At 49.1% G+C, this 25,419-nt stretch overlaps 1 protein-coding gene and 1 long non-coding RNA gene across 3 annotated transcripts in view; one reads left to right on the top strand and one right to left on the bottom strand.

Annotated features, from left to right (window-relative positions):
- Positions 1–5,674: 5,674 nt before the first annotated feature.
- The window catches only part of CAPN13 (calpain 13), a 90,545-nt gene continuing 70,800 nt past the window's right edge, over positions 5,675–25,419 (bottom strand). Inside the window, exons 12-22 of the mRNA XM_055540589.1 lie at positions 23,708–23,910; positions 22,427–22,463; positions 22,042–22,098; positions 20,367–20,424; positions 20,215–20,273; positions 18,244–18,312; positions 15,969–16,044; positions 13,785–13,913; positions 12,690–12,745; positions 12,070–12,127; positions 5,675–6,156 (exon numbers count right to left, since the gene is read on the bottom strand). Coding sequence (XP_055396564.1) covers positions 12,101–12,127; positions 12,690–12,745; positions 13,785–13,913; positions 15,969–16,044; positions 18,244–18,312; positions 20,215–20,273; positions 20,367–20,424; positions 22,042–22,098; positions 22,427–22,463; positions 23,708–23,910 — 771 coding nt within the window. The 3' untranslated portion in view covers positions 5,675–6,156; positions 12,070–12,100. The remainder of the gene's footprint in view (positions 6,157–12,069; positions 12,128–12,689; positions 12,746–13,784; positions 13,914–15,968; positions 16,045–18,243; positions 18,313–20,214; positions 20,274–20,366; positions 20,425–22,041; positions 22,099–22,426; positions 22,464–23,707; positions 23,911–25,419) is intronic.
- Positions 15,695–19,310, top strand: LOC129623304 (uncharacterized). Of its 2 annotated transcripts, XR_008700476.1 has the most exons (4): positions 15,695–15,810; positions 16,752–17,518; positions 18,926–19,037; positions 19,161–19,310. It is a non-coding gene; the product is annotated as an uncharacterized LOC129623304 (long non-coding RNA). The 2 variants fall into 2 exon arrangements; XR_008700475.1 differs by lacking the exon at positions 18,926–19,037.

Here is a 25,419-nt window from a genome sequence, read left to right as displayed (position 1 = left end):
TGGGGTTCTGTGAACCCCACAGATCCCATCAATAGGGCAAGATTCTGGTACCCAAATTGGGGACTAGCAGGTGAAGTTCCCCTCCCCACCCAACCCATAGGAAGCTGGCTCAATGATGCTTTCTTCTGACTGGTTCCATTACTTTTTCCCACCTCAGCAGCTGGTAGCCAGGATGGAGGCAAGCCTTGGATGGAATATCTGTGGTCAATGCTCTGGCCATGTGCTCTTGTCTCAAGGCTGTGTTGGAGGTGGGTGTGGCAGGACCGTGCATGATCACATTGGTGGGACCCCAGGGTCCCAGTGGTGAACTCTGGGCTGTGCCTTCCCAGTAGGGACATCCTGCCCTCTGCATGGACCTAAGATCCCTGACTACATGTCCTAGTCGTGGTGGTCCAGAGAGCAAGGCAGTTGGAAGGGAAGCACGTAAGGGCCAAAATCCCATTTGAAGATACTGAAGGTGGTCAGACAGAGAGACATTTGCAAGACTGAGATTACAACCCAGGGCCCTGCATTAGTTGCATTGACTGAGAGTTAATGCAGCCCTTTCAGCCACAGAAAGGATGGGATTTTCTCAAGTACAGAGAAGCTGAGCTGGGCTGTGATTAGTAGAAATGGCCACTAGGTGTCACTGCACCACCACCAGCCCAGGCGGCACTGTGGCCCGGATTCCACCTTTCCAGAGCAAGGTCAAAGCTAAAGACCAACTCTGGCTGAATGGAGGAGCACTGTTTTTTCATCCCATGCATACAGTTAAAAAAATTTTTTTTAATTGAAATATAGTTGATGGTCAATATTTTATTATTTTCAGGCAAGCTACAAAATGATTTGACATTTGCATACATTATGAAATGATCACAGTAAGTCTAGTAACCATCTGTCCCCATACAAAATTATTACAATATTATTGACCATATTCCTTATGCTATAATATACAGTGAAGGGGATTTTGAACTTCTGTCATTGAAAACATGGTAAAAGGAACAGCAACTCCCAGGTCAAAGGAAAAGAGTCCTGTTTATTTCCCTAGAGAGTGGGTCTCTCTCTACAGACAGGACAGCTTAGATGGCAGCAATGGCCAGGCTGGCTGGAGACTCCCACTGAGCCCACACTGGAGAGCTGTTGCTGCCTCATTGCTGCTGCTGCTGCTGCTAAGTCGCTTCACTCGTGTCTGACTCTGTGCGACCCCCTAGACGGCAGCCTACCAGGCTCCCCCGTCCCTGGGATTCTCCAGGCAAGAACACGAGTGGGTTGCCATTTCCTTCTCCAATGCAGGAAAGTGAAAAGTGAAAGTGAAGTTGCTCAGTCGTGTCCGACTCTTCGCGACCCCATGGACTGCAGCCTACCAGGCTCCGCTGTCCATCGGATTTTCCAGGCAAGAGTACTGGAGTGGGGTGCCCTTGGGGCTTGTTTTTCCTGACTAATTGCTTCCCCTTAATGCCATCTATGGGGTCGCACAGAGTCGGACACGACTGAAGCGACTTAGCAGCAGCAGCGGCAAATGATGACTGTGACTTAGAATCCTTAGGCTTTGGCTCCCCCAAGTGTGTGCCATGGAAGGGACCTCAGACATCTCCAAGTTCAGCCCCTTCATTTTAAAGAAGGAAGTCCAGAGAGGGACGTCCTCAGAGCACACACAGCTGGATGGAGGCAGCACCAAGACTTGAACCTGAGACTCCAGAGGACTTGCCCAGTGCTCTGTCCACTCTGCCATGCTCCCTGTATTCACACTACACAAGCTCAGCCATTCATTCTCTTAACACTACTGGCACTCACTCTATGCTATTTTCTCTTTGTGCCTGAACAGAATTGGAAACATCTAAAGACATGGGATGACATGGCATGTCAGTGATCCCATCAGAGCTGCACAGCTGGGGGTAGGGGAATCAGTTCCCTTCCCCTTGATCAAGAGTATTTACCAATGTCATCCAGTCGTTATGCAAAAAGGGAGGGGGGGCAGAAATGAGATGGAGTCAGGCAGGTGATGGGGCAGTTGTGCACACAGGGCAGCCTAGATGGCAGCAACGGCCAGGCTGGCTGGAGACTGCCACTGAGCCCACACTGGAGACTTGAGTTCGAAGGAACCTCTGGGAGGCGGATGCTTTGAAGCTGTAACAACTGTGACCTCCAGGGGGCAGTGTTTTGCCACATCCTGCTCTGTCCAAGGCACTTCCACGCACAGAAAGCAAATCTTTTACGGGAACAGAGGGGTGTTTAAAACAAGAGTCTAACTATGGGGAGAAAAAGAAAGACATAACAGTCTGGACTTGAATTGATCTCAGGAAGGCAGTCATTTTATCGTTTTGCCTGTCTCTTCTCTTACTCAGGCAATTAGATAGTTGGCAGAGCTGTAAGGTTGGGGAATTACGTCTCTGTGTCCAGCCCCTTTCAAGTGGTCCTTCTCCTGTCCGTTGTCCAGAGTTGTTCATATCCTTATATACCCTCTGGGGGCATTCAGTGGTCTCAGAAATAACGGCCTAGAATCTGGCTGGAAGGGTCTAGAACTTGCTGCAGCCTGGGCAGCCTGGAGACCGTCCACCTTCCTCTCCACTGACCTCCACCAGGCTGCAAAGTTGGCCCAACTGCCCACCTCGCATCCATCTGCTCAGAACCAGGCCAGTGCTGCCGCTCGACTCATTACTGACCACTCCGCCTGGATATTAAGCACTTTAGGCTCGGCTGGGGGATGGTTAATCAACAACCTTGTCAGAGTGATGGATTCTTCTAGGATTATTGCTTAATGAGCTTGTTTAGAGGTAAAAATCAACTAGGACATCAGTTCTCGGGGAGCAGGAAGGAGGGGAGCAGTGAGCTGGGAGGTGGTGAGAGGGATCTCAGATATTCTAGGCAGCAGTGAGGGGCTGGGGGTGGGGAAGCATGGCGAGAGACCTCTGACCAGAGCAGAACTTAAGCTTGGATTCATCAGGCATTTCACAGCCGCCCTGGTTGCTGCAGCCAGTGCATTTCACCACTCAGTGGAGCTGCAAAAGCAGTGATTCCTAGGTGATTCCTTAGTGATTCCTAAGTCATCCAAGGACCACAGGCATCACTTGCTGTGCTTAGTCACTCAGTTGTCTCCAACTCTTTGTGACCCCGTGGACTGCAGCCCACAAGGCTCCTCTGTCCATGGGGATTCTCCAGGGAAGAATACTAGAGTGGGTTGCCATGCCCTCCTCCAGGGAATCTTTCCAATCCAGGGACTGAACCCAGGTCTCCCACATTGCAGGTGGATTCTTTACCGTCTGAGCCACAAGGGAAGCCCTTGAGCTTTCAAAAAAAAAAAAAAGGCAGATTCACAGACTAGTCTAGCGTCAGACTTTCTGGATCAGAATTTCTAAAGCTTGTTATAAAAGTTATTCCAGGTGACTTTTATGCACAATGAAGTCTGACAGCCACAACCTGATTGGCATCGTAAGTCAGCATTTCCACCGGCAACAGATTTTGAATGATTGGGCTCTATGGCCTCCACTCCCATCAACACCCATAAACCTCAGCCTTCCTCCTTCTGTTTTAATCTCTTGTCACTGGTCTCTCCCATCTTATTTGTCTGTATTGCTCCCTGCATGCCTCATCTGTCCTCTCCCTGTCTGTCTGAATCATCCTCCCCCCACCGCCCCAGCTCTCCATCTCCATCTGCTTGTCTTTCCCTCTCCCCACATTTTTCTCTTTCCTCTGCACTTAGGATTTGGAAGGCAGCAGAGAGGCAGAAGCCTTATGCTGCCTCTGGGCAGGGTGGGCAGACACGTGGGCTTCAGAAGTTGTGAAATTTTGTCCAGAAATTCACCCGCTTCGGGCTACAGGCAGCCGTGACCATTTCTGGCCACTCCCTATAATGTCTGGCGAGGGTGGCAGCAGCAGCTTCATCGTTCTCTCTTGGTGGTGAACCTGGGACTTAGTGGCGATCTTCCCTGGCCTAGGACTTCCCTGGTGGCTCAGACGGTAAAGCATCTGCCTGCAATGCGGGATACCCGGGTTCGATTCCTGGGTCAGGAAGATCCCCTGGAGAAGGAAGTGGCAACACGCTCCGGTACTCTTGCCTGGAAAATTCCATGGATAGAGGAGCCTGGTGGACTACAGTCCGTGGGGTCGCAAAGAGTCGGATACGACTGAGCGACTTCACTCTTCTTGCTTTCTCTGGACTGTGCTCCTCCAGCTGATCCAACAGCTTTGTGAGCAACTCGCTCCCTGTTAAACTCCTCCTTCGTAAGATAGCTTGAGCGGCTCCTGTTTTACACTTGCCTGGTGCTGCCTGCTGCACTCTCTGTTCCTCCCTCCCACCTAACCTTACTTCTATTCCACAGTCTCTCCCCTTTCCCTGTTCCCAGCCTCGCCTCCTAATTGGCTATTATATGAAACTTAAGGCTTTAAATGTTTACATTGGATAAGTTATAGTATCTCCATTCTTAATTTAAAACACAGGTGAACTGAATGTGAGGTTCATGTTCTTGAGATTGGAAAACCCGTCACTGGACTGAGTTGGTTATCATCTAAGGTCCTTGTGGACTCTGTGCTGAAGGTCAGGGCCCTCATGGGGCATAGGGGTTAGGGAGGGAAGGGGCATACATGTGCTGTGCTGCTCCACTGCAATCCTGCCTCTGCCTGGAGGTGGTGAGGAGCAATTGCTCAAAGGAAACTGTTTCTGTTCTAGGGAGAAGCAAGACTGATGTCATCCCTGATTAGTGGGCTTGTATATGGAACTGTTCTCTGGGGCTGGGCTTCCCTGGTGTGTGTGTGTGCATACACGTGCGCGTGTGTGCTGTTCTCTAGGGCTGGGCATCCCTGGTGTGTGTGTGTGTGTGTGTGTATGTGTGTGTGTGTACATGCACTTTCAGATGTCCATCCTCACTAGGGTCACCCCCGGCTCTGGGGAAGCAAAACTGTTCTTCCTGCTCCTCCACTTGAGGGCTCCCCAGGCCAAGCTGGGTTTCAGTCCAGGTGTTTGGTTCAACAAAGTGTGCAGGCGTGTTGGACTTTCTACCTGAAAGCACAAGCAGGTGAAGGTCATCTCTGAGTCCTGCCAAAATAGCTCATTCATTTTTTTTTTTTGAACTTTCTCCTTTTATTTTAAAACAATCTGTCTTGATTGGTCAGGACTCATTGTTTTGCATAACAGCCTAGGACTTGGGGTCTTCAGGCATTAGCTCTGTCTACCTCTGAAGCCCAGGCTGCTAACCATGGCCATCTATCCTGGTTAGCCAAGCACAGGGCAAGGACGCACAATGATGTGGCCCAGGCTATGCTGCGTGTCTCACCCTGCTGTGCTACTGAAATGATTGCAAACCCTTAGCAGCAGCCCCTGTGAGAGGCAGTTAGTTGGCTGTATGTTTGTTCCTTGATCAGGACACATCCGCGTCCAAATGCTAACCCAGTTCCTGAGTGTGGGTATTTGCATGATGGCACACCCTTGCCCATGCCACTGACAGTTTGATTGTTTCTTCTCAGACAAGTCACACTCTGAAAGGTTCCTGTCCTCCTATTCTTGACACACACATTTGCAAGTATTCCCTCACTGGAGAGATGCATCCAGGAATGAGTTCTCAAATGCCAGTTCTCCTGAGTGAGGTCTGGCCTGGTCACTCTGGAATCTCTTCTGTACTCTAGTGGGTCGTGATCTTTTGGAACTATCTGATGACTTTACAGATTAGGAGGGAGGGAGGTGCTTGCCTTGCTGGTTGGATTTCCCCTTCCCCAAAGGTATTTTTCATCCAGAACTAAGATCTTACTTGTCATGAAGTTGAAGACCTTTATGGGAACCATGTTTTATTTTGCCATCTGGCTGTGAAACAGTCAGGATTCAGATATCAGAGAGTATGATTAATTCTACAAACACCCAGTGATCCACTCCCATGTCACGCACAGCATCCTGTGGGTGGACAGACTGAGAAATGACTGGGTTGGTGGGAGGGGACCGAGATGCGGCTTTTCCCCTGCTTTCCCACAAGGGAACATCTGCTTCTTTCTCCTGGGATTCCAGGTTGGTGTCCTGAAATATTCAGATAACCTGTTTTATGACCTTGGGCGAACCAGAGCTTGACCCAGCTGAGGACCCGGCCCAGGCTCCTCGAAGGCAGCTTTGACTACATCCAGGCAGGGCAGGCTTTGATGTATATCACCCATGGGGGCAGCACAGCCCAATGGAACAAGAGCCAGATTCTCATCCTAGGGAAAGACACAGACACTCAAACACAGAAGGCCCAGGGTGAGTAAAGAAGCTTTTCCTTTCTTTGAGTGACTGCAGAGGCAGGCCCCCTTCCCACAGATGCTACTCTCAGGACCACCAGGCAACAGAGTGTACCACGTGCTGGCGAGGCTGGCCGAGCTCCATCACACCCATGGCTCCAGTGGACGGCAGTGACTCTACTTCATTCTTCAAAATTCTCCAGACGCACCCTACCCACCCTACTCTGCCCTGTCTGAGTGCAAACCACTGCCCCTTTAGCTCCAGAGTACCTGCAGCAGAGTGGAGGGAAAGCTGCGGAGCAGATGTTCCTATGACCCCACGGACAGGACTGAAGGGCTGAGAACAGGGGCAACTCTCCTCTGTCCAGAGGACTCCCAGGAAGAGTGGCTTTTCTCAAGGGTTTATCTCCTGGATTCAAGTGACGTTCTTGCATGGACATTTTTTCTACAACTCTAACAACCTACTTTCCTGTCCACGTGGTAAAGAAACAGTCTCAACTCTGCTCTCCATCTCCCTCCTCTTCTCTTGAGTCTTAAACTCTGTTTCTCAGATTATTTATTTTATTTATTTATTATTATATGCTAGTTTTCTTATTTACTTTCATAAAAGTCCAGCCCAAGATACATTTAAAAATTCAAGACATTCATACAAAGCATGAAGAAAGAACAGCAGTCCCCTGTGCCACTCCTATATGGAATTCCTCTCTTGTAACTCTTTCTTCTGAACTCCTTACTTCTAAATAATATTTTATATGGTTACCCCCTTGACTTACCAATTTTAAATGCCTACTGACATCTCGTGATGGAAGATGAAGCTAGGGTGTTCTTAACCCACTTTTGTGCCTGTATCTTCTCTCCTTCCTTTCTCTAATATATTTGTGTCACATATTTTATTAAATCAATATTCCATTTTTATTTTATTACAATTATGTATGTACAATTCTCTGCTGAGTGAAGAAAAACTCAATTTGCTTTCTTCTAGAAGTCTTTGTTCTTCTAGGAATTAATAATTACCTCATTTTAAAAATCTGTTTGGTCTATGTCATTATCCTAATAATTCTTCCAAAACCCTCCAGCAGAAATTCAAAATCCTTCTGAATACTATTTTACCCATGAATAAGTGATTAGATTGGGGCTTCCCTGGTGTCTCAGATGGTAAAGAATCCGCCTGCAATGTGGGAGACCTAGGTTTGATTCCTGGGTTGGGAAGATCTCCTGAAGGGGGGCATGGCAACCCACTCCAGCATTCTTGCCTGGAGAATCCCCATGGACAAAAGAGCCTGGCAGGCTACACTCCATGAGGTTGCAAAGAGTCGGATTAGATAAAACTTCCCTTTTCTAGGCTGAAAACTTCCCTTTTCAATCCCGACTCAGGGAATGAACCTGGGTCTCCTGCATTGCAGGTAGATCCTTTTTCCCCAAAGATCGCTCTTCCTGATTTCCGCTGGGTTTCTGGCTCTCCCATTTAGCTGTACAGCCCTGGACTCTGGAGTTCCCTAGCCAGTGATGGATCTGGTGTTGAGCCTCCTGTTTCCTGAATTCTAGCTCTTTCTCCTGCTTGGTTTATGCCCTTGGAGTGTTCATGTTATCATCCCAGTTTGATACATTTCTCTTTAAAGGTCAGCTCTGGAAAGGTGGACACCCTAGGTGTGAAAGGTGCCTGGTAATCACCGGGTGCATGTTTGCTAAAGGAGGTGGAGAGATTTCCTATCCGTGGAGGCAAATATAGATTCCTACCTCTCAAAAAGAATTTCTCTGGTCTGAAGGCTGGAGAGATGGGATTTATTAGGATGGAAGTAGACCCACTCTTGTGAAAATGGCTGTTGGTAAATCAGCAGGACCTGGGCCTCTGCTGCTCATATTTCACCCTCATGCAGAGTAGGAGGAGGTGGCCCATCCCTCAAGACACGTTATTTATGTGTAGTGGGAAGTTGTTCTAAATACTAACTTTGTTAGAGTAAGGCACTTTACTGCCATATTGACTGTAGATCAACATGAATGTAGATGACATCAGTTAGACAAACTGTTAGCGGGTGTGACTAGCATGTATGAAACCTCTAGACTCTGCAATCAGTTAAGATCATCATAGCCTCAGATATCCAAGGACTATATACCAAAGCATGAGTATTTAAAGCATTATTTAAAGTAAGAATTCAATACTTTGGGGGACTTCTCTGGTGGTCCAGTGGCAGACTCCATGCTTCCAAAGTAGGGGGCCCAGGTTCGATCCCTGGTCAGGGAACTAGATTCTACACGCTGCAACTAAGATCCAGCAGAGCCAAATATTTAACATTTAAAAAAAGAATTCAATATTTCAAACAACTTTAAACATTGCCCCCAGTGTGACAACGGAAGTGTGTGCTTTGTTCAAAAGAAACAGATGTGACAGGAGGGAAGGAAGAGGAGTTGTCTGATTGCTTTTAATACAGTAGTTTAGTAAGTCAGAGGAGGGCAGATGGGTTGAAGATGAGTGAGAGGAACAGAAGTATTCTCACAATGGGAGTACATCCAGGCTTGCCTGATGAAGCTTCTGGCAGAAAAGGAATGAAGATGGACCCACTACATCACACCATACACAAAAATTACCTCAAAATGGATCAAAGACCAAAATGTAAGAGTTAAACTATAAAACTCTTATGGGAAAAACACAGGAGTAAATTCATGATCTTAAGTTAGGCAATGATTTCTTAGACATAATACCAAAAGTGTTAAGTGACAAAAGAAAAACAGATAAGTTAGACTTGATAAAATTCTGAAAATGATACCATCAAGAAACTTAAAAGACAACCTACAGGATGGGAGAAAATTTTGCAAATCACATATATGATAAGGGACTGGTAACAAGAATGTATGTATGTAATGTGTGTCTGTATCTTACAACTCAGCAACAAAATGATAAAAAAACCAATATTAAACAAAGGATTTGAATAGACATTTCTCAAAAGAAGATATACAAATGGCCAGTAGACAGCAAAAAGATACTCAATACCACAAGCTATCAGGAAACTGTAAGTCAAAACCTTAATGAGATATCACTTCATACCCTCCAGGATAGCTAACACAAATATGATAGACAATGAAAATTGTTGGTGAGATGAAGGAAATTGAAGATGATTCAAAGAAATGGAAAGATATTCCATGCTCTTGTATTAAAATAATTAACATTATTAAAATGACCGTACCACCCAAAACAATCTACAGATTTAATGCAATTCCTATCAAACTACCAAGAACATTTTTCACAGAAGCATAACAAATAATCCTAAAACTTACATGGAACCATGAAAGATTAAATTGCTAAAGCAATGCTGAGGAAAAAGAACAAAGCTAGAAGTATAATCTTTCCAGATTTTACACAATACAAAGCTACAATAATCAGAATGGCATAGTACTGGCATGAAGACAGACACATAGATAATGGAACAGAACTGAGGGTCCAGAAGTAAATACACATAACTATAGTTAATTAACCTATGACAAAGGAGGCTAGAATATACAATGGAAAGAAGACAGATTCTTCAACAGGCAGCACTGGGAAAACTGGACAGTCACATGTAAAACAATGAGATTTGAACACTCCCTCATGTTAAACTCCTAGAAGAGAACATAGGCAGAATGCTCTTTGCTATAAATCATAGAAGTATTTTCTTGGATCAGTCTCCTAAGGCAAAGGAAATAAAAACAATAATAAGTGCTTTTGCACAGCAAAGGAAACCATCAACAAAATGAAAAGACAATCTGTGAATTGGGAAAAATGTTTGTAAATGCTGTGACTGACAAGGAGTTTATATCCAAAGTGTATAAACAGTTCGTACAACTCTATATAAAGAACTCAGTCCCATAAAAAAAATAGGCCGAAGACTTGAATAGACATTTTTCCAAACAAGGCATACAGATGACTAATAGGCACATGAACAGATGCTCAACATTTCTAATTATTAGAGAAATACAAATCAAAACCACAATGAGATATCACTTCACACCTGGTAGAATGACCACCTCACATCTATTATCAAAAAGACAAGTGTTGATGAGGACGTGGAGAAAGGGAACCCTTGTGAACTATTGGGGGGATGTAAATTGGCAGAGCCACTATGGAAAACAGTATGGAGATTCCTTAAAAGTGAGTAATAGGCTCTGGGTGTCTGCTCTCCACAGGACATTGAACTGACTCCTAGGACCATGAAAAAACACCTCTCACGTGAGTGGGGACAGCATGCCACCTTTTACTTGCATCAAGGTAGACTGTAAACTGTGTGTCTTGCCCTCAGAAGAGAACCTCCCATGACCCGCTGCCTGCATATCATTCACTGGCTCCCCAGCTGGTAATATCTTTGTGCCTTGAAGCTTTGCTCAGTCTATCCAAAGAATTCCATGTGAACGCTGACCTCAACAACTACCCACAACTCTGGCTAACAACTCTGAATCATTCAAGACTCAGCTCCTGGGCTGTCTCCTAGACAGACATCACAACTTGCAGGCCAAGTTAGCCGTATTGTCATCTTTGCGTGAACCTCTGTGTTAGCCTTCGCTACAGAGTATTGTAACTGATCTATTATATTTACACTTCTGTCTCTTTCATTTCACAGCAAGACCCTCCAAGGCAAGGATCAAGTTTGATTTCCCCAGAGACCTGTGTGTTCAGCTGTCCATGGGAGATCTCCATATGGGTGTCCCTCAAGCATATCACCTTGTCCAAAGCAGAAATCATCTGAAGCATCTGCTCTTAGTATCCACACAGCACCCAAGCCTCATTCACTGAATCTTGTATATAAAGGCACAGTTTCCTATTTACAAGACTATCTCTCCCACTAGATAGTGAGGAACTAAGGGTGGAAGCCATGTGAATTTTCTTAATCTTTGAATCCCTGGAGTCCAGCACATAGCCATGTAGGAGCTCTTCTATAAACAGTCACTAAACTGAAAAAAATTAATAATAGAACTACCACAGGATCTAATGATTCCACTCCTAGGCATTTATCCAAAGAAAACAAAAACACTAACTTGAAAAGATATAGGCACCCTCATATTCACTGCAGCATTATTTACAATGGCCAAGACACAGAAATAATCTAAGTGTCCATCAGTGAATGAATGGATAAAGAAAATGTGGTATACATATTTATATATACATACAAAAGAATATTATTCAGTCTGTTGTGGTGTCTCTGCCATTTGTGACAACATGGATGAACCTTGAGGGTGATTATGCTAAGTGAAGTAAGTCAGAGAGAGACACATATTGTATAACTTCATTTGCATGTGGAAACTAATAAAAAAACCCAAACTGAATAGATACAGACAACAGAGTGGTGGTTACCACAGGCGGAAGGTGAGGGAGTGGTCAAAATGGGTGAAGGCGTCACATGCAGACTTCCAGTTATAAGTTTTGGGGATGTAACATACAGCATGGTGACTATCATTAGCAATACTGTGCTGTATATTTGAAAGTTATTAAGAGCATAAATTGTCAAAGTTTTTATCACAAGAAAAAACGTAACTATGTGAGGTGATAGATATTAACTGAACTTGTCATGGTAATCATTTCACAATACACACATATATCAAATGATTATGTTGTATGCCTAAAATGAACACAGTGTTAAACGTCAACTATATCTCAATACAAATAAGTGAAAAAAAATTCTGACTTCCTCACTCATAACTTCCAGGCCACACCCTTTATCAATGTACATAAGACTTGGGTGAAATCTGCAGTATTGGCTTTGAAACTCACAGGCCAAGCAGCTTGTAAGCCTTGACTCACACAGATGAGGGCTCTGTAATCTATGGGGAGGCTGCCCCCAGGGAGAGAGTCTTGTGTGTAGTTCCTGGAAGGAAAGACACATTGAGCCCTTGGGAGGAAATGATTCCAAAGCTGCCATGTCTTACCTGGGCTCTGATGCCTGTTCTTCTCCTGGCTTCAGTTGTACATCACCAGGTTCATCCACTGAGAAATAAACATCCCTATTACAACCAATCTTTAAACTTGTTAGCTTAACACAGAGCGGGGCAAATGGTTTCCTCTTCCTTTGAAAGATCCCAGTCTAGTCTCATCGACTCTTTCCAGTTAATTCCCACCCAAGCAGGAGGTCTCAGCCCCGTTACAACACTGTCGTCTGCTACTCCCTGAAGAGCCGGGCACTGAGAGGGACAGCTGAGGTCGACCAGCTGGCTGGGCCAGGAGGCTCTCTCTAAAACTCACTGGGAGTCAGTTTAATGTACAGTGAGCTCAGCAGGTGTTCTTTAGTTCCCTCCTGGATTTATGACTCCCACATAATCCTCTGCTTTATTAAGCTATTGGAAAAAAATAAAATCTGTCTGCCAAGATCCTAAAGCAGCCTTGGCAGCTAGCAATATATAAAGGCAGTAATTGGAGGCAGGGGGGCTGGTAGCTTGGCTGGCCTTTGACAGACTGTTCAATGGCTTCAGGGAGGGAAATGCCCCCTGGACTCGGGTGAGGAGAGGTGGCCAGGGCTGTGTCCTGTCTCTGGGAGGGGAAGGCACCTCACCTCCATTTCTGTCAGGTAGAGTCCTTTTCCATCCTTGGAGAGGTTCTGGAAAGCTTCTAGGGTAGAGAGGAAGGGAGGGATCAGGGCAGGCCTGGGCCCACATGAGAAGAAAGCCAGCGTGTTGATCCCATGAGAAGCCACAGGCTGTGCTTGGCCTCCTCTCCGCTTCTCTTCCCAGTTAAACTCCACACCCGTGAGACAGCTCAAGGCTCAGCTCTCAAAAAAGCTCCCTGACTGCTCTGCCCACCTCGCCCCTCCCTTCTCTAGCTTCTCTGCACTTCAGACCCTCTATTCTTGGCCGTTGAGATTCAGAGGTCTTGTCTTAGGAGATATTTCAAGGGCAGTGCTCTTGTCCAACTGTGACTTCTCTGGAGCAGATTATGCCTCTGGCTTCTCCTTTACCCTCCCAGGGCTCTGTTCTCTCTGTCCTGTTAACTGCCTAGTACAGAGGTGTGGGGCTAGAGCTGTGGGGTTTAAGGACCACGTGGTGGGGTGAGGAGGTTGGGGGGGTGCGGAATGATGTGAGTGGAGGCCAGACCCCACATCAACTCAGCCACCACAGCTCTGTTTGCAGCTCTATTGTGATTTGGGGTTTCATGTGAAATTTCATTTCAAACAAAGGGGTATGCTGCTAAGAAGTGTCCAAAACTCTGGCCTACATAGCTGGATTTCTGAGGCCTTGGGGGGACCTCCTGCATCCACCAAGACACCATTTGTGAAATCCTTCGGCAGAGATCAAGCCATTTACTGCATGACTAAAGAGTAGGTTTGAACCGTAAACAATCTGGAGGGGGGGCCACGGTAACTTAACCTTGTTCCTGAGTGAGAGAGGTGCTGAGAAGGGTGAAGAGGAAATAAATGATCTGGGATGTGGACTGTCCTGGGGAGAAAAGGATGCAGAAGGGAGGCCGGGGTCTCAGGACAGCTACACGGTCACCTAGGCTGATGTTGGCTCTGCCCCTCAGGATGAGGGCTCCTCTGCAGGACTCCAGCCCATCCCACTACTGAGGCCTTGCCCAGGCCTGGAGCCAGAGTGCATTCCTGGTCCTCTGCTATGTTCTCTGGTCAGCGTGATGGTCTCCGGGTGACACTTACTTGCCATGGCTTCCAGCCGCATCAGTAAGCAGACCAGGCTGGGGAAGCTGACCCTGCCAGTGCTGTCGCTGTACCGGAGTTTCATGAGGTCCAGCAGCTCGCTGGTGATGGAGATCCCTGCGAGGAAGCCTGGGACACAGTGGGGGAGCTGGTGAGCAGGGAGGAACGGGTGTGGTCCTCCACCTCGGGAGATCAGAAACACCTGTGCGGAGACCACGTGGCCTTTCACCACCATCCCCTCCTCCACCTGGCTCAGCGGCCAGTCCACTCCTCTTCTGTGTACTTTTTACTCTTCAGAATGTTAACTTCCAAGCCACAACAATGCTGTTTTAGAGTTTGGCCAGAGGCCAACTCAAAACATTCCTGACCCTTGACAATCATCTGATAATTCCTGTGGGGGATGGGAGCTGCCAGGACACCTGAAAAGTTTGCTCCCAGCCCCACCTTGTCAGGCCTCCCTCTGCTGGTGACCCTCTCCAACAGCCCTCCTCACCTAATCCTGGACCGTGTGTGGTCTCATGTGCGGTTCCTGGAGAAGGGGCTCAGTCCTAGGTTGGTCATCCAGGGATGAGGTTGGTCCTCAGAGCAGAGCCCTCAGGTGGGCAGGATAGAGCTGCCTTGCCCTCTTTGGGTCTTGTGATCTTATGTGTCTAGCTATAAGCTCCAGGGAGGCACCGACCACAGAACCGACAAGGGCAGACTGAAAATCCGGGGGGGTCTATGCACCCCAGTGAGCTACCAGGACCCTGTAAACCGGACCATTCATCATGGGGACAAAGCTGGTGGCCTTCGGGACCCACACAGTATGAGACACGTTGGTTTCTCCTGCAGAATTAATAAAACGTGAATACGAAGGCCTTTAGATAGGACATGCCTGCAGCTTGTACATTCTCAAACTGCCCCCGCAAATCACATCAGCTCCATGGCCCTCTTCAGTTACCTGCTGGCCCCTGCAAGCTTTTCAGTTGAATTTCAGCTATTTTCTTTCTCCCTTTTATTATTCTGGAGTCATGGGTGAGGTATCCTTTAAAGGTTTCAACTTCCACTGGCCATTCAGTGGTTCTCAAAGTGTGATCCCCAGACCAGGAGCTTTGGCCTCACTTGGGAACTTGTCAGAGATGCCGGTTCTCAAGTCCCACCCCAGTCCTCCTGAGTCAGTACCTTGGGGTGGGTGGTGAGGCTCAACATTCCTTGCTTCCATAAGCCCCCAGGGGCTTCTTCCTCAACCTCAAGTGTGAGAAACACAACCCTCTGCTGTGAAGAATTAAGGGAGGGGAGGGACTTCCCTGGTGGGCCAGTGGTTAAGAATCCCCCTTCCAATGCAGGGGATGTGGGTTTGATTCTTGGTCGAGGAACTAGGATCCCACATGCTGTGGGGCAACTAAGCCCATTTCCCGCAACTAAGGCTCCACGCAGCCAAATAAACACATATTTTTATAAGTGGAAGAGGAAGGAGAAAGGGGGAAGTGGGGGGAGCGGTGGGGAGCAGGCGCTCAGGTTTCTACCTGCTCTGCATCCAGGCCAGGAGCCCCAGGAGGGAGACCCATTGAGGCTGCCCTTTCAGCAGTGACCTGTGGGAGTCTGATTTTACATTTCATTAGGGAAGGTGGCAATTTCCTGACTTCACCTTTCTGTGGGCCATTTCCCTGCAGGGACAGTGGGGACAATGATTCTTGCCCTGCCCAGTTCAAGAGCTGTTTAGACAATCAAAGGAGGTGATGTGCGTGCAAGTTATGGCTGAACTCGGACGCATCCTCGCCCTTCGGTGTTATTATCATTCTCCCAGGACTGAAAGCTCTTGCCTCCTTGAAGCAAACAGATACATGTGATCTCACTTAACCCCAGACCCTCTGTGAAGAGAGGGCATCAGCTGGCCTGTGAGTATTTAATCCTGATGGCCTGGATGCTTAGGTGGATGTGTCTTCAAGCAAGTTAGATTTCTGGTAGGGTATCAACCATTCAGGGTCATTTTTCATGGTTAGCGCTGTGCTGGGGAGAGAAGGCAATTAGGAGAGCTGACTGGCAGGTGAGAACTCAGGTGGGGGAGGGTGGAGTTGGAGTCTGCAGCCAGGAGGTCCACAGAGGGCGGACACACACACACACACACACACACACACACATACACCAAACACACACGCCCCTGCCACTCCCAATCATCAAAGCTCAAAGGGTTGTCTGCTTTACCTGTGTCCCTTATGGCCTTCCACAAATCTGAGCTGAGGAAAACACCAGCATTCTTTGGGGAGTTCTGGAAAACACTCTGATATGGAGGAAGAAGCAAGAAACCCGTATGAGCCCCAGTGCCCACGTGGAAGAGGGTGTCCTGGAAGATCTTGTACCCATCCCTGGAGGCTGCTTCCCTAAAACATGATGGGCTCGGCTCAGAAGTCGATGGGTGCACAGCTGAGGATGGTGGGGAGGAGGAGGGAGAGGGGGAAGGGCAGGCAGCGTGGGTTCCGTTTGTTAAAGTCCACAGACCTCCTACCTGTCAACTGCAGGGCTGCGGGCCCCTCTCTCAGGCCTGCACCTCCCCCCTCCCAACCTGCTCTCCTTTAGCCTCTACACCCCATAGACTGGGTTCCTTCCACCCAGGGCAGCTTGTCACTTTCCAGGGACGTGAAGAGCTCACTAAAGAACTTGCCTAGGATGGGCATTAGGAGCACAGACTGCACAACCAAATTGCTGGGTATAAATCCCAGCCTAACTGTCTACAGCGGTGCCACCTTGGGCAAGTGACCCGATCTTTCTGGGCCTCAGTCCACCCCCTCTGTAGCACAAGGCCAATATACTACCTACCTTGTAGGTTTGCTGCGAGGAAGAAATGAGCACATCTTATAAAGAACTTAGGAGAGCACCTTGCACACTAGTGAGCGCAGTGTAGGCAGCACGGAAGGCAGGTGAGAACTGTCTGTGGGACCAGGCGATGCCTCAGGGTGGAGTCCCCTGAACATCTCAATTTTTTTACAGGGCAGTTCTCCATTTGCTGGGGACTTTGCTGCTGCTGCTGCTGCTGCTGCTAAGTCGCCTCAGTCGCGTCAGACTCTGTGCGACCCCCTAGACGGCAGCCCACCAGGCTCCCCCATCCCTGGGATTCTCCAGGCAAAAACACTGGAGTGGATTGCCACTTCCTTCTCCAATGCATGAAAGTGAAAAGTGAAAGTGAAGTTGCTCAGTAGTGTCCGACTCTTAAGTGACCCCATGGACTGCAGCCTACCAGGCTCCTCCGTCCATGAAGAGTAGTGGAGTAGGGGTGCCATTGCCTTCTCTGGGGACTTTTCTACCTCCCTCTAATTCTCACTCTAACCCTCAGCCTCCTCCCATTTCCCAGGTGAGAACATGGGCTGGTGAGTCATGTGCCCTGATGAGACAGACAAGCACCAGAGGACTGAACCCAGGATGTTTCAAAGCAAAATACCCCCAGTAGGTGCTCAGTCCGGGCTGATTGTGAGAGCCAATTACAGTGGAAGAGCAGCTTGAGAACTTTTTCCTGGCCTTATTTGGCTTTTGTGAGTTCAGAGTCCTAGATGTTCTCAATTAGGTAGGGACTCAGTGTCATGCACTTGCTCAGTCGTTTGTTCAGCACTTTTTAGCATCTGCTGTGAGCTGGACACTGTGGGAGACGCTGGGGAAAAGGATGAACATGAGGGCTCCCTGCCTGGGAGGACCTGCAGTCTAATGGATGGGCCATCAGTCATTGCTGTGTCCAGGGGGAAACCCAATCACTCCAATCAGAGGTAGGTGATAAATAAATAGCATTAAACAGGAAGTGTTTTCATCTTATTGTTGTGAGTTCAAGTGTTGGGAGCTGAGTGGGAACTAACCGGATCTGGAGAGGGGAGGCAAGGCCCCCACGGAGCTTTGGGGTCTGGACCCTCAGGCTGGGTGGGCACCAGGCAGGCTCCCATTGCAGGGAAGGGAAAGTGAGGAGTCTTACATTAGGGTTCAAAGGAGCAGGTGGGATAAGTGAAGGGGCTTCTCCTAGACCCCAAAGTGGATCTTAACTCAGAGGGTCTTGGGTACAGCTAGTGAGTTTCCACTTTGTCCTGGGAACAATGGTGAGGCCACACAGAGGCCACAGACCACAACTGTGACTCTGATCTGTTTTCTGGCAGAGGTAGGGGAAGGGAACAAGGTGAACTAGTGGCTTGGGGGACGCTGCAGTGGGCCCACAGAGAACTGAAGAGGGCGGTGCCAGCCGGCAGTTTCAGCTACAGTCCACTGTGACCCTTTCTCCTCTGGCCCCCTAGAGTGGTCCTCAGCTTGCCACCTGACTGAGCATGGCCTTGAGCCGTCCAGCAGTGCACGCACATCTCCCCAGGCAAAACGGGGGCTCTCCTTGAGGGTGGGGTAAGGTTCCCCTTCTTTCACAGCCCTCAATGCTGGGGCAGAATCAGGCACCCAGTAAATCTGTGCCAACCCAGTTGGAATGAACACTCGTCAAGAGAGAACATGCTGGTACCTGGCAGTGGACGAGACGGCTCCACAGCCTTGAAAACTCCTCTTGGTCAAGTCGCCCGTTCACCTTCAGCTGGTGGGGAGTTAAGAGTCAAGCATTCTTGTGTGCAGTGAGCAGAGGGGCCTCAGGCATGGAGAGGCTCCATCCATCACCTAGTAACACAGGCGGTCCGGAGTCACCTGGATGTGACCCCACACCAGCTGGCTCTGATGCATCTAAAAGAGACCTGGCTTAGATTCATTTCACAGGAGAAAATGGGCAATTAGAAGAAGGCAGCCCTGAGAAAGGGATGCCAACGTCATTTGCACCCATGGAAAGAGGTTGAACCCCAAACACAGCCTTCACCAGTTGGGGTGGGTCCCCCTTGTAGAGGGGAGTGGGAAGCAGCAGTGTGGGGAGGTGACTGCAGCTCCTGAGGTGGGCTGAGAGACGAGCACATGTGCTAAGTGTGCAGCCATGGATGGACCACATTCTGGGTATTAAAGCCAGCCCTGGTCCCTCCATGCTGTGTGCTGCGCTTAGTTGCTCAGTCGTGTCCGACTCTTTGTGACCCCATGAACTGTAGCCCGTCAGACTCCTCTGTCCATGGGGATTCTCCAGGCAAGAATACTGGAGTGGGTTGCCATACCCTTCTCCAGGGAATCTTCCCAACCTGGGGATCGAACCAAGGTCTCCCACATTTCAGGTGGATTCTTTACCATCTGAGCCACCAGGGAAGCCTGGTCCTTCCATACAAAGAGTTTAATGAGAACTAATGGAAAGAATGGATCTCTGTGGCACTGGAGGGGAGCTGACAGGTGAGCAGAAGGAAGGGTAGAAAAGACTGGTCTTCTGCGCAGGGGTCCAACAGACATGACCTCCCCTGGGGTTACCTGCCCTAGGCTGCAGGGCTCCTGAGTGTCATTCTGATTTATCTGCAGGGATGAGCAGCGTCTCCGAGTGATTCTGTACAACAGTCAAGAGACAGGGCCTGACTGATGAGTTCATCAAGATGGCTTTTGTTCAACAATGCCCAGCTTCATGTCCCCAGTAGAGCCTTGTTAAGAGTGAAAGAGCTGGGGGATCTGTGTCCCCTCAGGGAGACAGTGCACAGCGAGGGGAGAGTTGCAAGGTGACCCCTGAGGGATATGCCCACCAGCGGGGAGATGGGGTGGCAGGGGAGAAATGGCTCCCAGGGGAGTGGAAGTCAGGACGGGAGGCAGGAGATCCTGGGCTTGGGTCCCAGTCCAGCCACTTGTGGCCACAGAACTAGGGCAAGTCACTGCACTGCCCAGCCCAGTCTCATCTGTCAATGCAACAGAATAGTAATAACAGGGTGTAACTGCCATGCGGACCTAGGGCTTCCTCCATTAGTTGGATGGACTGTATAGTCCACAGGGCCGCAGAGAATCGGACACGACTGAGCGACTTTCACTTTGGTGGTTGTTACCTTTATTGAACTGGGGGTTTGTTGAGCAAGGGATTTAAATAGTGGTAAGGAGAGGGGTAGAAGGAAAGAAGTTAGGATACTATGCTTTGCTAAGCAGTGAAAAACATGGGCTTTGGAAGCTGAAAACTTCAAGTTCAAATCCAGGCACAAATCCTGACTAGCTGTGCGATCTGGGTGAATTACTAAACCTCTCTGAACCCCTGTTTCTTCCATTGTACCATGGACGATACTTCTTATATCACAGAGATTCTTACAAGAACTACAAGGGAAAAAATACCTATCAGTACCATCCTGGGTGCAGTAGACACCTGATAGATAGTAAGTGTTGTTGTTGTTGCCATGGTGGGTCTAGAGAGTTAGTGAGTTCGTGCAGAGTCCCCAGAAGCCCAGGCTCTTTGGTGAGCCCTTAGAATCAAGGAAGAAAACAGTGAGAGTGAAAAAAGATTCTCTACTGTCCCAGTTAGATCCCTGGGGAAGCTGATGGAGCAGACAGGCTCTCAGTGCTGGGGAGGCAGTGGGGGGTGGGTGGTGACTGCAAAGGATACATCCATCAGAGCCACAAGGCTGCGGCACTCATCCAAGGAGAACGCTTCCCCTGGAGGTCCTGAGCGGAAGAGCAGAAAGGACTGAGAGGTCAGAGAGGGCGGTGTTGGCCTGGCGTGGCCATGGGGATGGGGCCGGGCCAGCAGGTCCTTACCTCTTAGGAATTCCCGGTTGAGAAGGCTCTGAAGCTGTGTGGCATCAATGTCCAGCCCCTGCTCCAAACAAGGAAGGGATGCAGGAACCACATCAGTGCTCAGGAACTGAGGGGCCATGCCTGCCTGACTGTGAAAGCACTGGGATTTCTGAGCACTTAAGTTCCCATCTCACCTTTGTTATGAAGCCTTTCCTTTTTCTTTTTGGCCACGTGGCACGACTTGAGATCTCGGTTACCTCACCAGGGATTGAACCTGTGCCCTCAGCAGTGAAAGCATGGAATCCTAACCACCAGGGCTCCAGGGAATTCCCATGAAGCCTTTCCTGATTGCTCCAGGCCATAACTCCCTCCCTGAACATCTGCAGTGCTTATCACTCCTGACACTTGATACCCGGGGAGGGTCACCTTGCATTTCTCTCTGTATTCATGATTGGGCTGAAAACAGTGTTTGCTTCCTCCCCATCATACCAGGCACTTGGGAGCCCCTCGGGAGAAGTATTGCTGAATGAATCAATTCAGCCCTGCAGGTGTGTGTCCCCATCTGCTTCCAGAAAGATGGGAATGAGAGAAGACATGGCTACTATGTGCTATGTGTGTGTGGTGAGGAGAGACACATGCCAGGAATCCAGGCTAAGAGAAGCTGCTCTCACTGAGCACACGACTTAGCATTCATTTTCCCAGCCACAGAAGCCAGAAAGGGAGACATCATGGTTTCCTTTGGATGAAAAACAGGAAGCAACAGAGGTTGAGGGGCCAGACGCTCTTCCTGGCTTGAACTCCTGAAGGTGTTAACTGCCTTCCCTTTTCTGCTGGAGACCCTGACCAGCTTTACGGGCAGTGGCTTCCATGTTGATTTTATGGAGAAGCAGAGCTGTTCCCCATGCAGGCGTTTCTCACACCCAGCCTGGTAAAAGCGAGGGCATAATGAGATGTCACCGCCCTGGGAAAGCTTGTCCATGGGAGAAGGAGATGGCGAGAGGGCTCCAGCAGGGGCTCTGCAGAGCACCACGAGGTCAGGGGGAAGAGGACGCCTCCTTGGGGGTCTTCTGGGCACCCACATTTCTGGGGAAGGAGGCCACCTGTCTGACAGAGCGAGGGCCCGAGAACTGCCCACCTGTCTTCCCGAGGCCAGCTCAGTGCGTACAGTCACCCGTATGGCTTTCTGTTTCCACACTGACATGATTACTAATGGTGAGAGGCCCATCATGTGGAGCCCTTGGCAGCTGTTTTTCTCCTGACAAGTCAAGGATCTTTATAACAGCTTATTAAACCATTAAGAAAATCCCTTGTGCACATAGGTGGCTTGGCAGGAAGAAGGCTAGTGGTGCCTTCTGAAAGCTGGCCAGCTCCCAGGAGGAAGGGTGCCAACGGCAGTGGGAGGCGGCAGAACGGGAGAAGGGAAGATTTCCAGGGGCATTGCCGACGGCTTGTTTAAAGATTTATACATCTCACCCTCCTATAAGGAGCCCCTCCCTTTCAAAACTACACTTCACCCCAGATGTCACCCAGTTGGGGCGTCCCGTCTCCCTGGATCAGTTCTGGTGGCATCCAGGGAGAGAGGCTGGTCATCTTCCTCTGTAGCCTCGTAAGGACCTGGGAGAGGCTTTCTTTCCTCTCACCTCTTCATCCCTGTCCTAGGCAGGGCCCCTCATGGCCACGTTGCTAAGTACAGTACCTGCTGAGCGTACTTGTAGAAAATGCTCTGCTGGGAGCCATTTTCTGGAAGACTTGCCTGGATGTAAGGAAGAACAGCCAACATCAAATTTCTGGGAAAGGGATCCCCTGTCTGATACAGTGAGGGACCCAGAACCTCCCACTTGGAAATTAGAGGCTTCATCCAGCAACTGGATCAAACCTTAGTGGGGAATAGGAAAACGGTCCAGCCTGGCCTCTGAAGCCTGGGCTTCTCCCTCGTCCCTGCCCCCTTGGAGCTGTCACCAGCCCGCTGTGGTGTCTCTCATTCACTGGTCAGTGGTGAGGCAGAAAGAAGGAGGTAGAAGCTCTTGGGGATGGGCCGTGATCCACTGAAGGCTGCCAACCAAGCCTTGCGGCACACCTACCTGCAGGGCTCTCAGGTTGAGACTGCCGTCCAGGTTCCTAGAAAACCAGGGGACAGTGTGACCAGGATGACCAGCTCACTATTCAAAAGAGGCTCATGCTTACGTATGGTGGGCACCTCTGGAGGCATTGGGCATCTATGCCAAGGACATGCCTCAGCACAGTGAGCTGTGAAGTGGGCAGTCAGGAGACAGATGAACATCGTGACCTCATGGCCAGTCTTCAGGGCAGGCCTCCCCTGGCCTTCAAATCATTTAGTAAACTGTTCCTTTCACACCCAAATATGGGTGTTTAGTGACCCCATTGCCAGGATGGCAAATAAGATTTGTCTTAGGTTCCAACTCTGAGTCATGGCACAGTGACTGCATGGCATGCTGGACTGAGAAAGCCTCATCTGCACTCAACTGTGAAGACTGCCATGGCAGCAGTGGTGCCTGCCTCGGTGCCCCAGCAGCGGGTGTGCTGTTGGTCCCAGTCTTAACTGCCGACTTGGCAGTGATCCCACATTCTGGCCACATTTCAGACAACTACCACACATGCCATGTACCACCTTCCTGCACATTACGGACAGCTCTGCTGATTCTTCAATGAGCCCCATTCTTGCCCACTTCCCTGTTTCTGCTCATGCTTTTTTCCTCCACCAGAGTCCCTTGGACTACAACAAGGTCAAACCAGTCAATCCTAGAGGAAATCAACCCTGAATATTCATTGGAAGGACTGATGCTGAATCTGAAGCTCCAATACTTTGGCCACTTGATGCAAAGAGCCAACTCATCAGAAAAGACTCTAATGGTGGGAAAGATTGAAGGCAGGAGAAGGGGACGCGACAGAGGATGAGATGGTTTGATGGCATCACCGACTCAATGGACGTGAATCTGGGCAAACTTTGGAAGATGGGGAAGGACAGCAAAGCCTGGTGTGCTGCAGTCCATGGGGTCGCGAAGAGTCAGACATGATTGGGCAACTAAACAACAGCACTGCCCTCCCCTTTGAAACTCTGAGTTATGTTTTTTCTCAAGGACTAGCTCACATGCCATGCCCCCAAGAAGCCTTCCTCCGGCCCTCTTGCCAGAGATGGGTCCCTCCCTTGTGGTCTCCCATGTGACCCTGCCTTCCATCAAGCAATATCCCCACCCTCTTTTTTGTCTTGGCATTGAGTTTCTCCAGAGTGAGGGCCATGCTGTGTCCCCCACTGACACAGTGCACTGCCGCACAGAATGATATGATGTGTTCTTATAAAACTAAGTAGGATAAAAACGTTTAGAATCCCAGAAGTTCTGTACCTGTCACTGTTTGGCATCTTCAGGAAGATTCGGAGCAAGAATTCAACAGCTTCTCTGCCCTCGGAGACGACCACCACGTAGGTCCCGGGGCTCAGACTGAAGCACTCTGTGAGGTTGCACGTGGTTTCAGACACAATGCCCTTCTCAGCAATTCTGAATTGGGAGAAGAAGGTGGATGGCAATCTGTCTTGAAAGTGCTGGAACTGGAGGAGATGGGATGGAGGAGTTGGTGAGAAACCCCCTATGTCTATGGGCCCCAGACACTGGGAGAGACCCCCCATCTCCCAGGCCCCTCACTATCCCTCAGAACAGCCCTACAGGCCCTGAAAAGGGAGACACAGTTGCTTACCTGAAGTCTCAAAATGCAATAGAGTTCAGACTGTTATTTAATATAGATGCTAACACTGCAATGAATGCAAGGAAATATGGCACATGGTTTTACCTCATTATATCTTACAGCATCCTGGGCTTCTGGGTTTATTGCTCTGCTTATATATAAAGACGAATTCCATGAAAACTAGTGAGATTCTTCCAGTCCTAGATTACCTTCAGAGCCCCTGAAGTCCCTTCTCCCTGGGCTCTTTTGCAAAGTGCTCTTGGACCCCTGTAGCACTGTGCAGCTGGGGGCCTTTCAACTCCCTCTGTCTGGTCCTTCCAGTGAAGTCCTGAAATGCCTTCTTACTGGAGAATAATAGGCCCTGATCATTTTCCTTTTATTTCAATATTTGCTTAGAGACAAAACAATAAATATAATGCAGTTCCTATTACCGGATGTCACATACCTATTACATAATAAAAACCCTTTACTAAATAAATTTTCCCCAATACAGTTGAGATTGGGATTCCATTTAGAATGATCACGCAGCGTGAAATGACTACTTGTGAGCTCTGCCTTGCGGGGAAACGGAGACGGGAGAGGTTCTCTGCAGGGGCTGGGGACCAGGCTGGGCTGCACGAGGAGACCACGGTGGCTGTTGAGCAGCAGGGAGCTGGGCAGAGGCTCCACAGTGGTTCTGCTGACAGCAGCAGCAGCCCCAGGAGGTTTGGAGCCTACCTCGCTTGGGCCTTTCTGGCAAAAGCAATGATGAGATCAGTTCTCCAGAGAGTCAGCACTGTTCTGCATGTGTGTGTGTGTGTGTGTGTGTGTGTGTGTGTGTGTGTGTGTGTGTGTGTGTGTATGTGTGTGTGTGCACACGCACATGGGGAGGCAGTTTGTTCAGAGGTGTGTGGGCTTTGAGCCTCCTACAATCACAAGACCTGACCCTGTAATTCCAGGGAAGGGGCTCATGCCTTTTCTTTAATCAAGTCCTCATTTCATTCTCCAGCTGTGAGAACTAGAACCCTGACCTGTTTCTTGCACTTGAGTGCTGCCCTTGAAGTCCTTCCAGAAGTTCTAATTTCATGACTGGTATGCTGAGAACCAGAGTCAGACCCTGAATGCAGCTCTGTGGCTGTGCCGCCACTGTGACAGACAGGCCTTGCTGTCCACAGTCTGCCTGGGCTTCTGTGTGTCTCCTGCTCAGAGGCTCTTATCCCAGCCTCTGTCTCTCCGTCGCGGCACCTCTGGGAGGTCTGGAGGAGGGTCCCTGGACCTGCCAGCAGGCTGCAGTCACTACTCATTGACTGTGGCTCCACGCTGCTCCATCTCTTCTCCCTTCCATCCTCGGTCTGGTCACATGCACCTCCCTTTGGCATGGAGCGCACATCTATTT

The sequence above is a fragment of the Bubalus kerabau genome, chromosome 11, assembly GCF_029407905.1.
Source record: "Bubalus kerabau isolate K-KA32 ecotype Philippines breed swamp buffalo chromosome 11, PCC_UOA_SB_1v2, whole genome shotgun sequence".
In the NCBI taxonomy this organism is placed as follows: Eukaryota; Metazoa; Chordata; class Mammalia; order Artiodactyla; family Bovidae; genus Bubalus; species Bubalus kerabau.
This window is presented reverse-complemented; position numbering and strand designations above follow the sequence as displayed.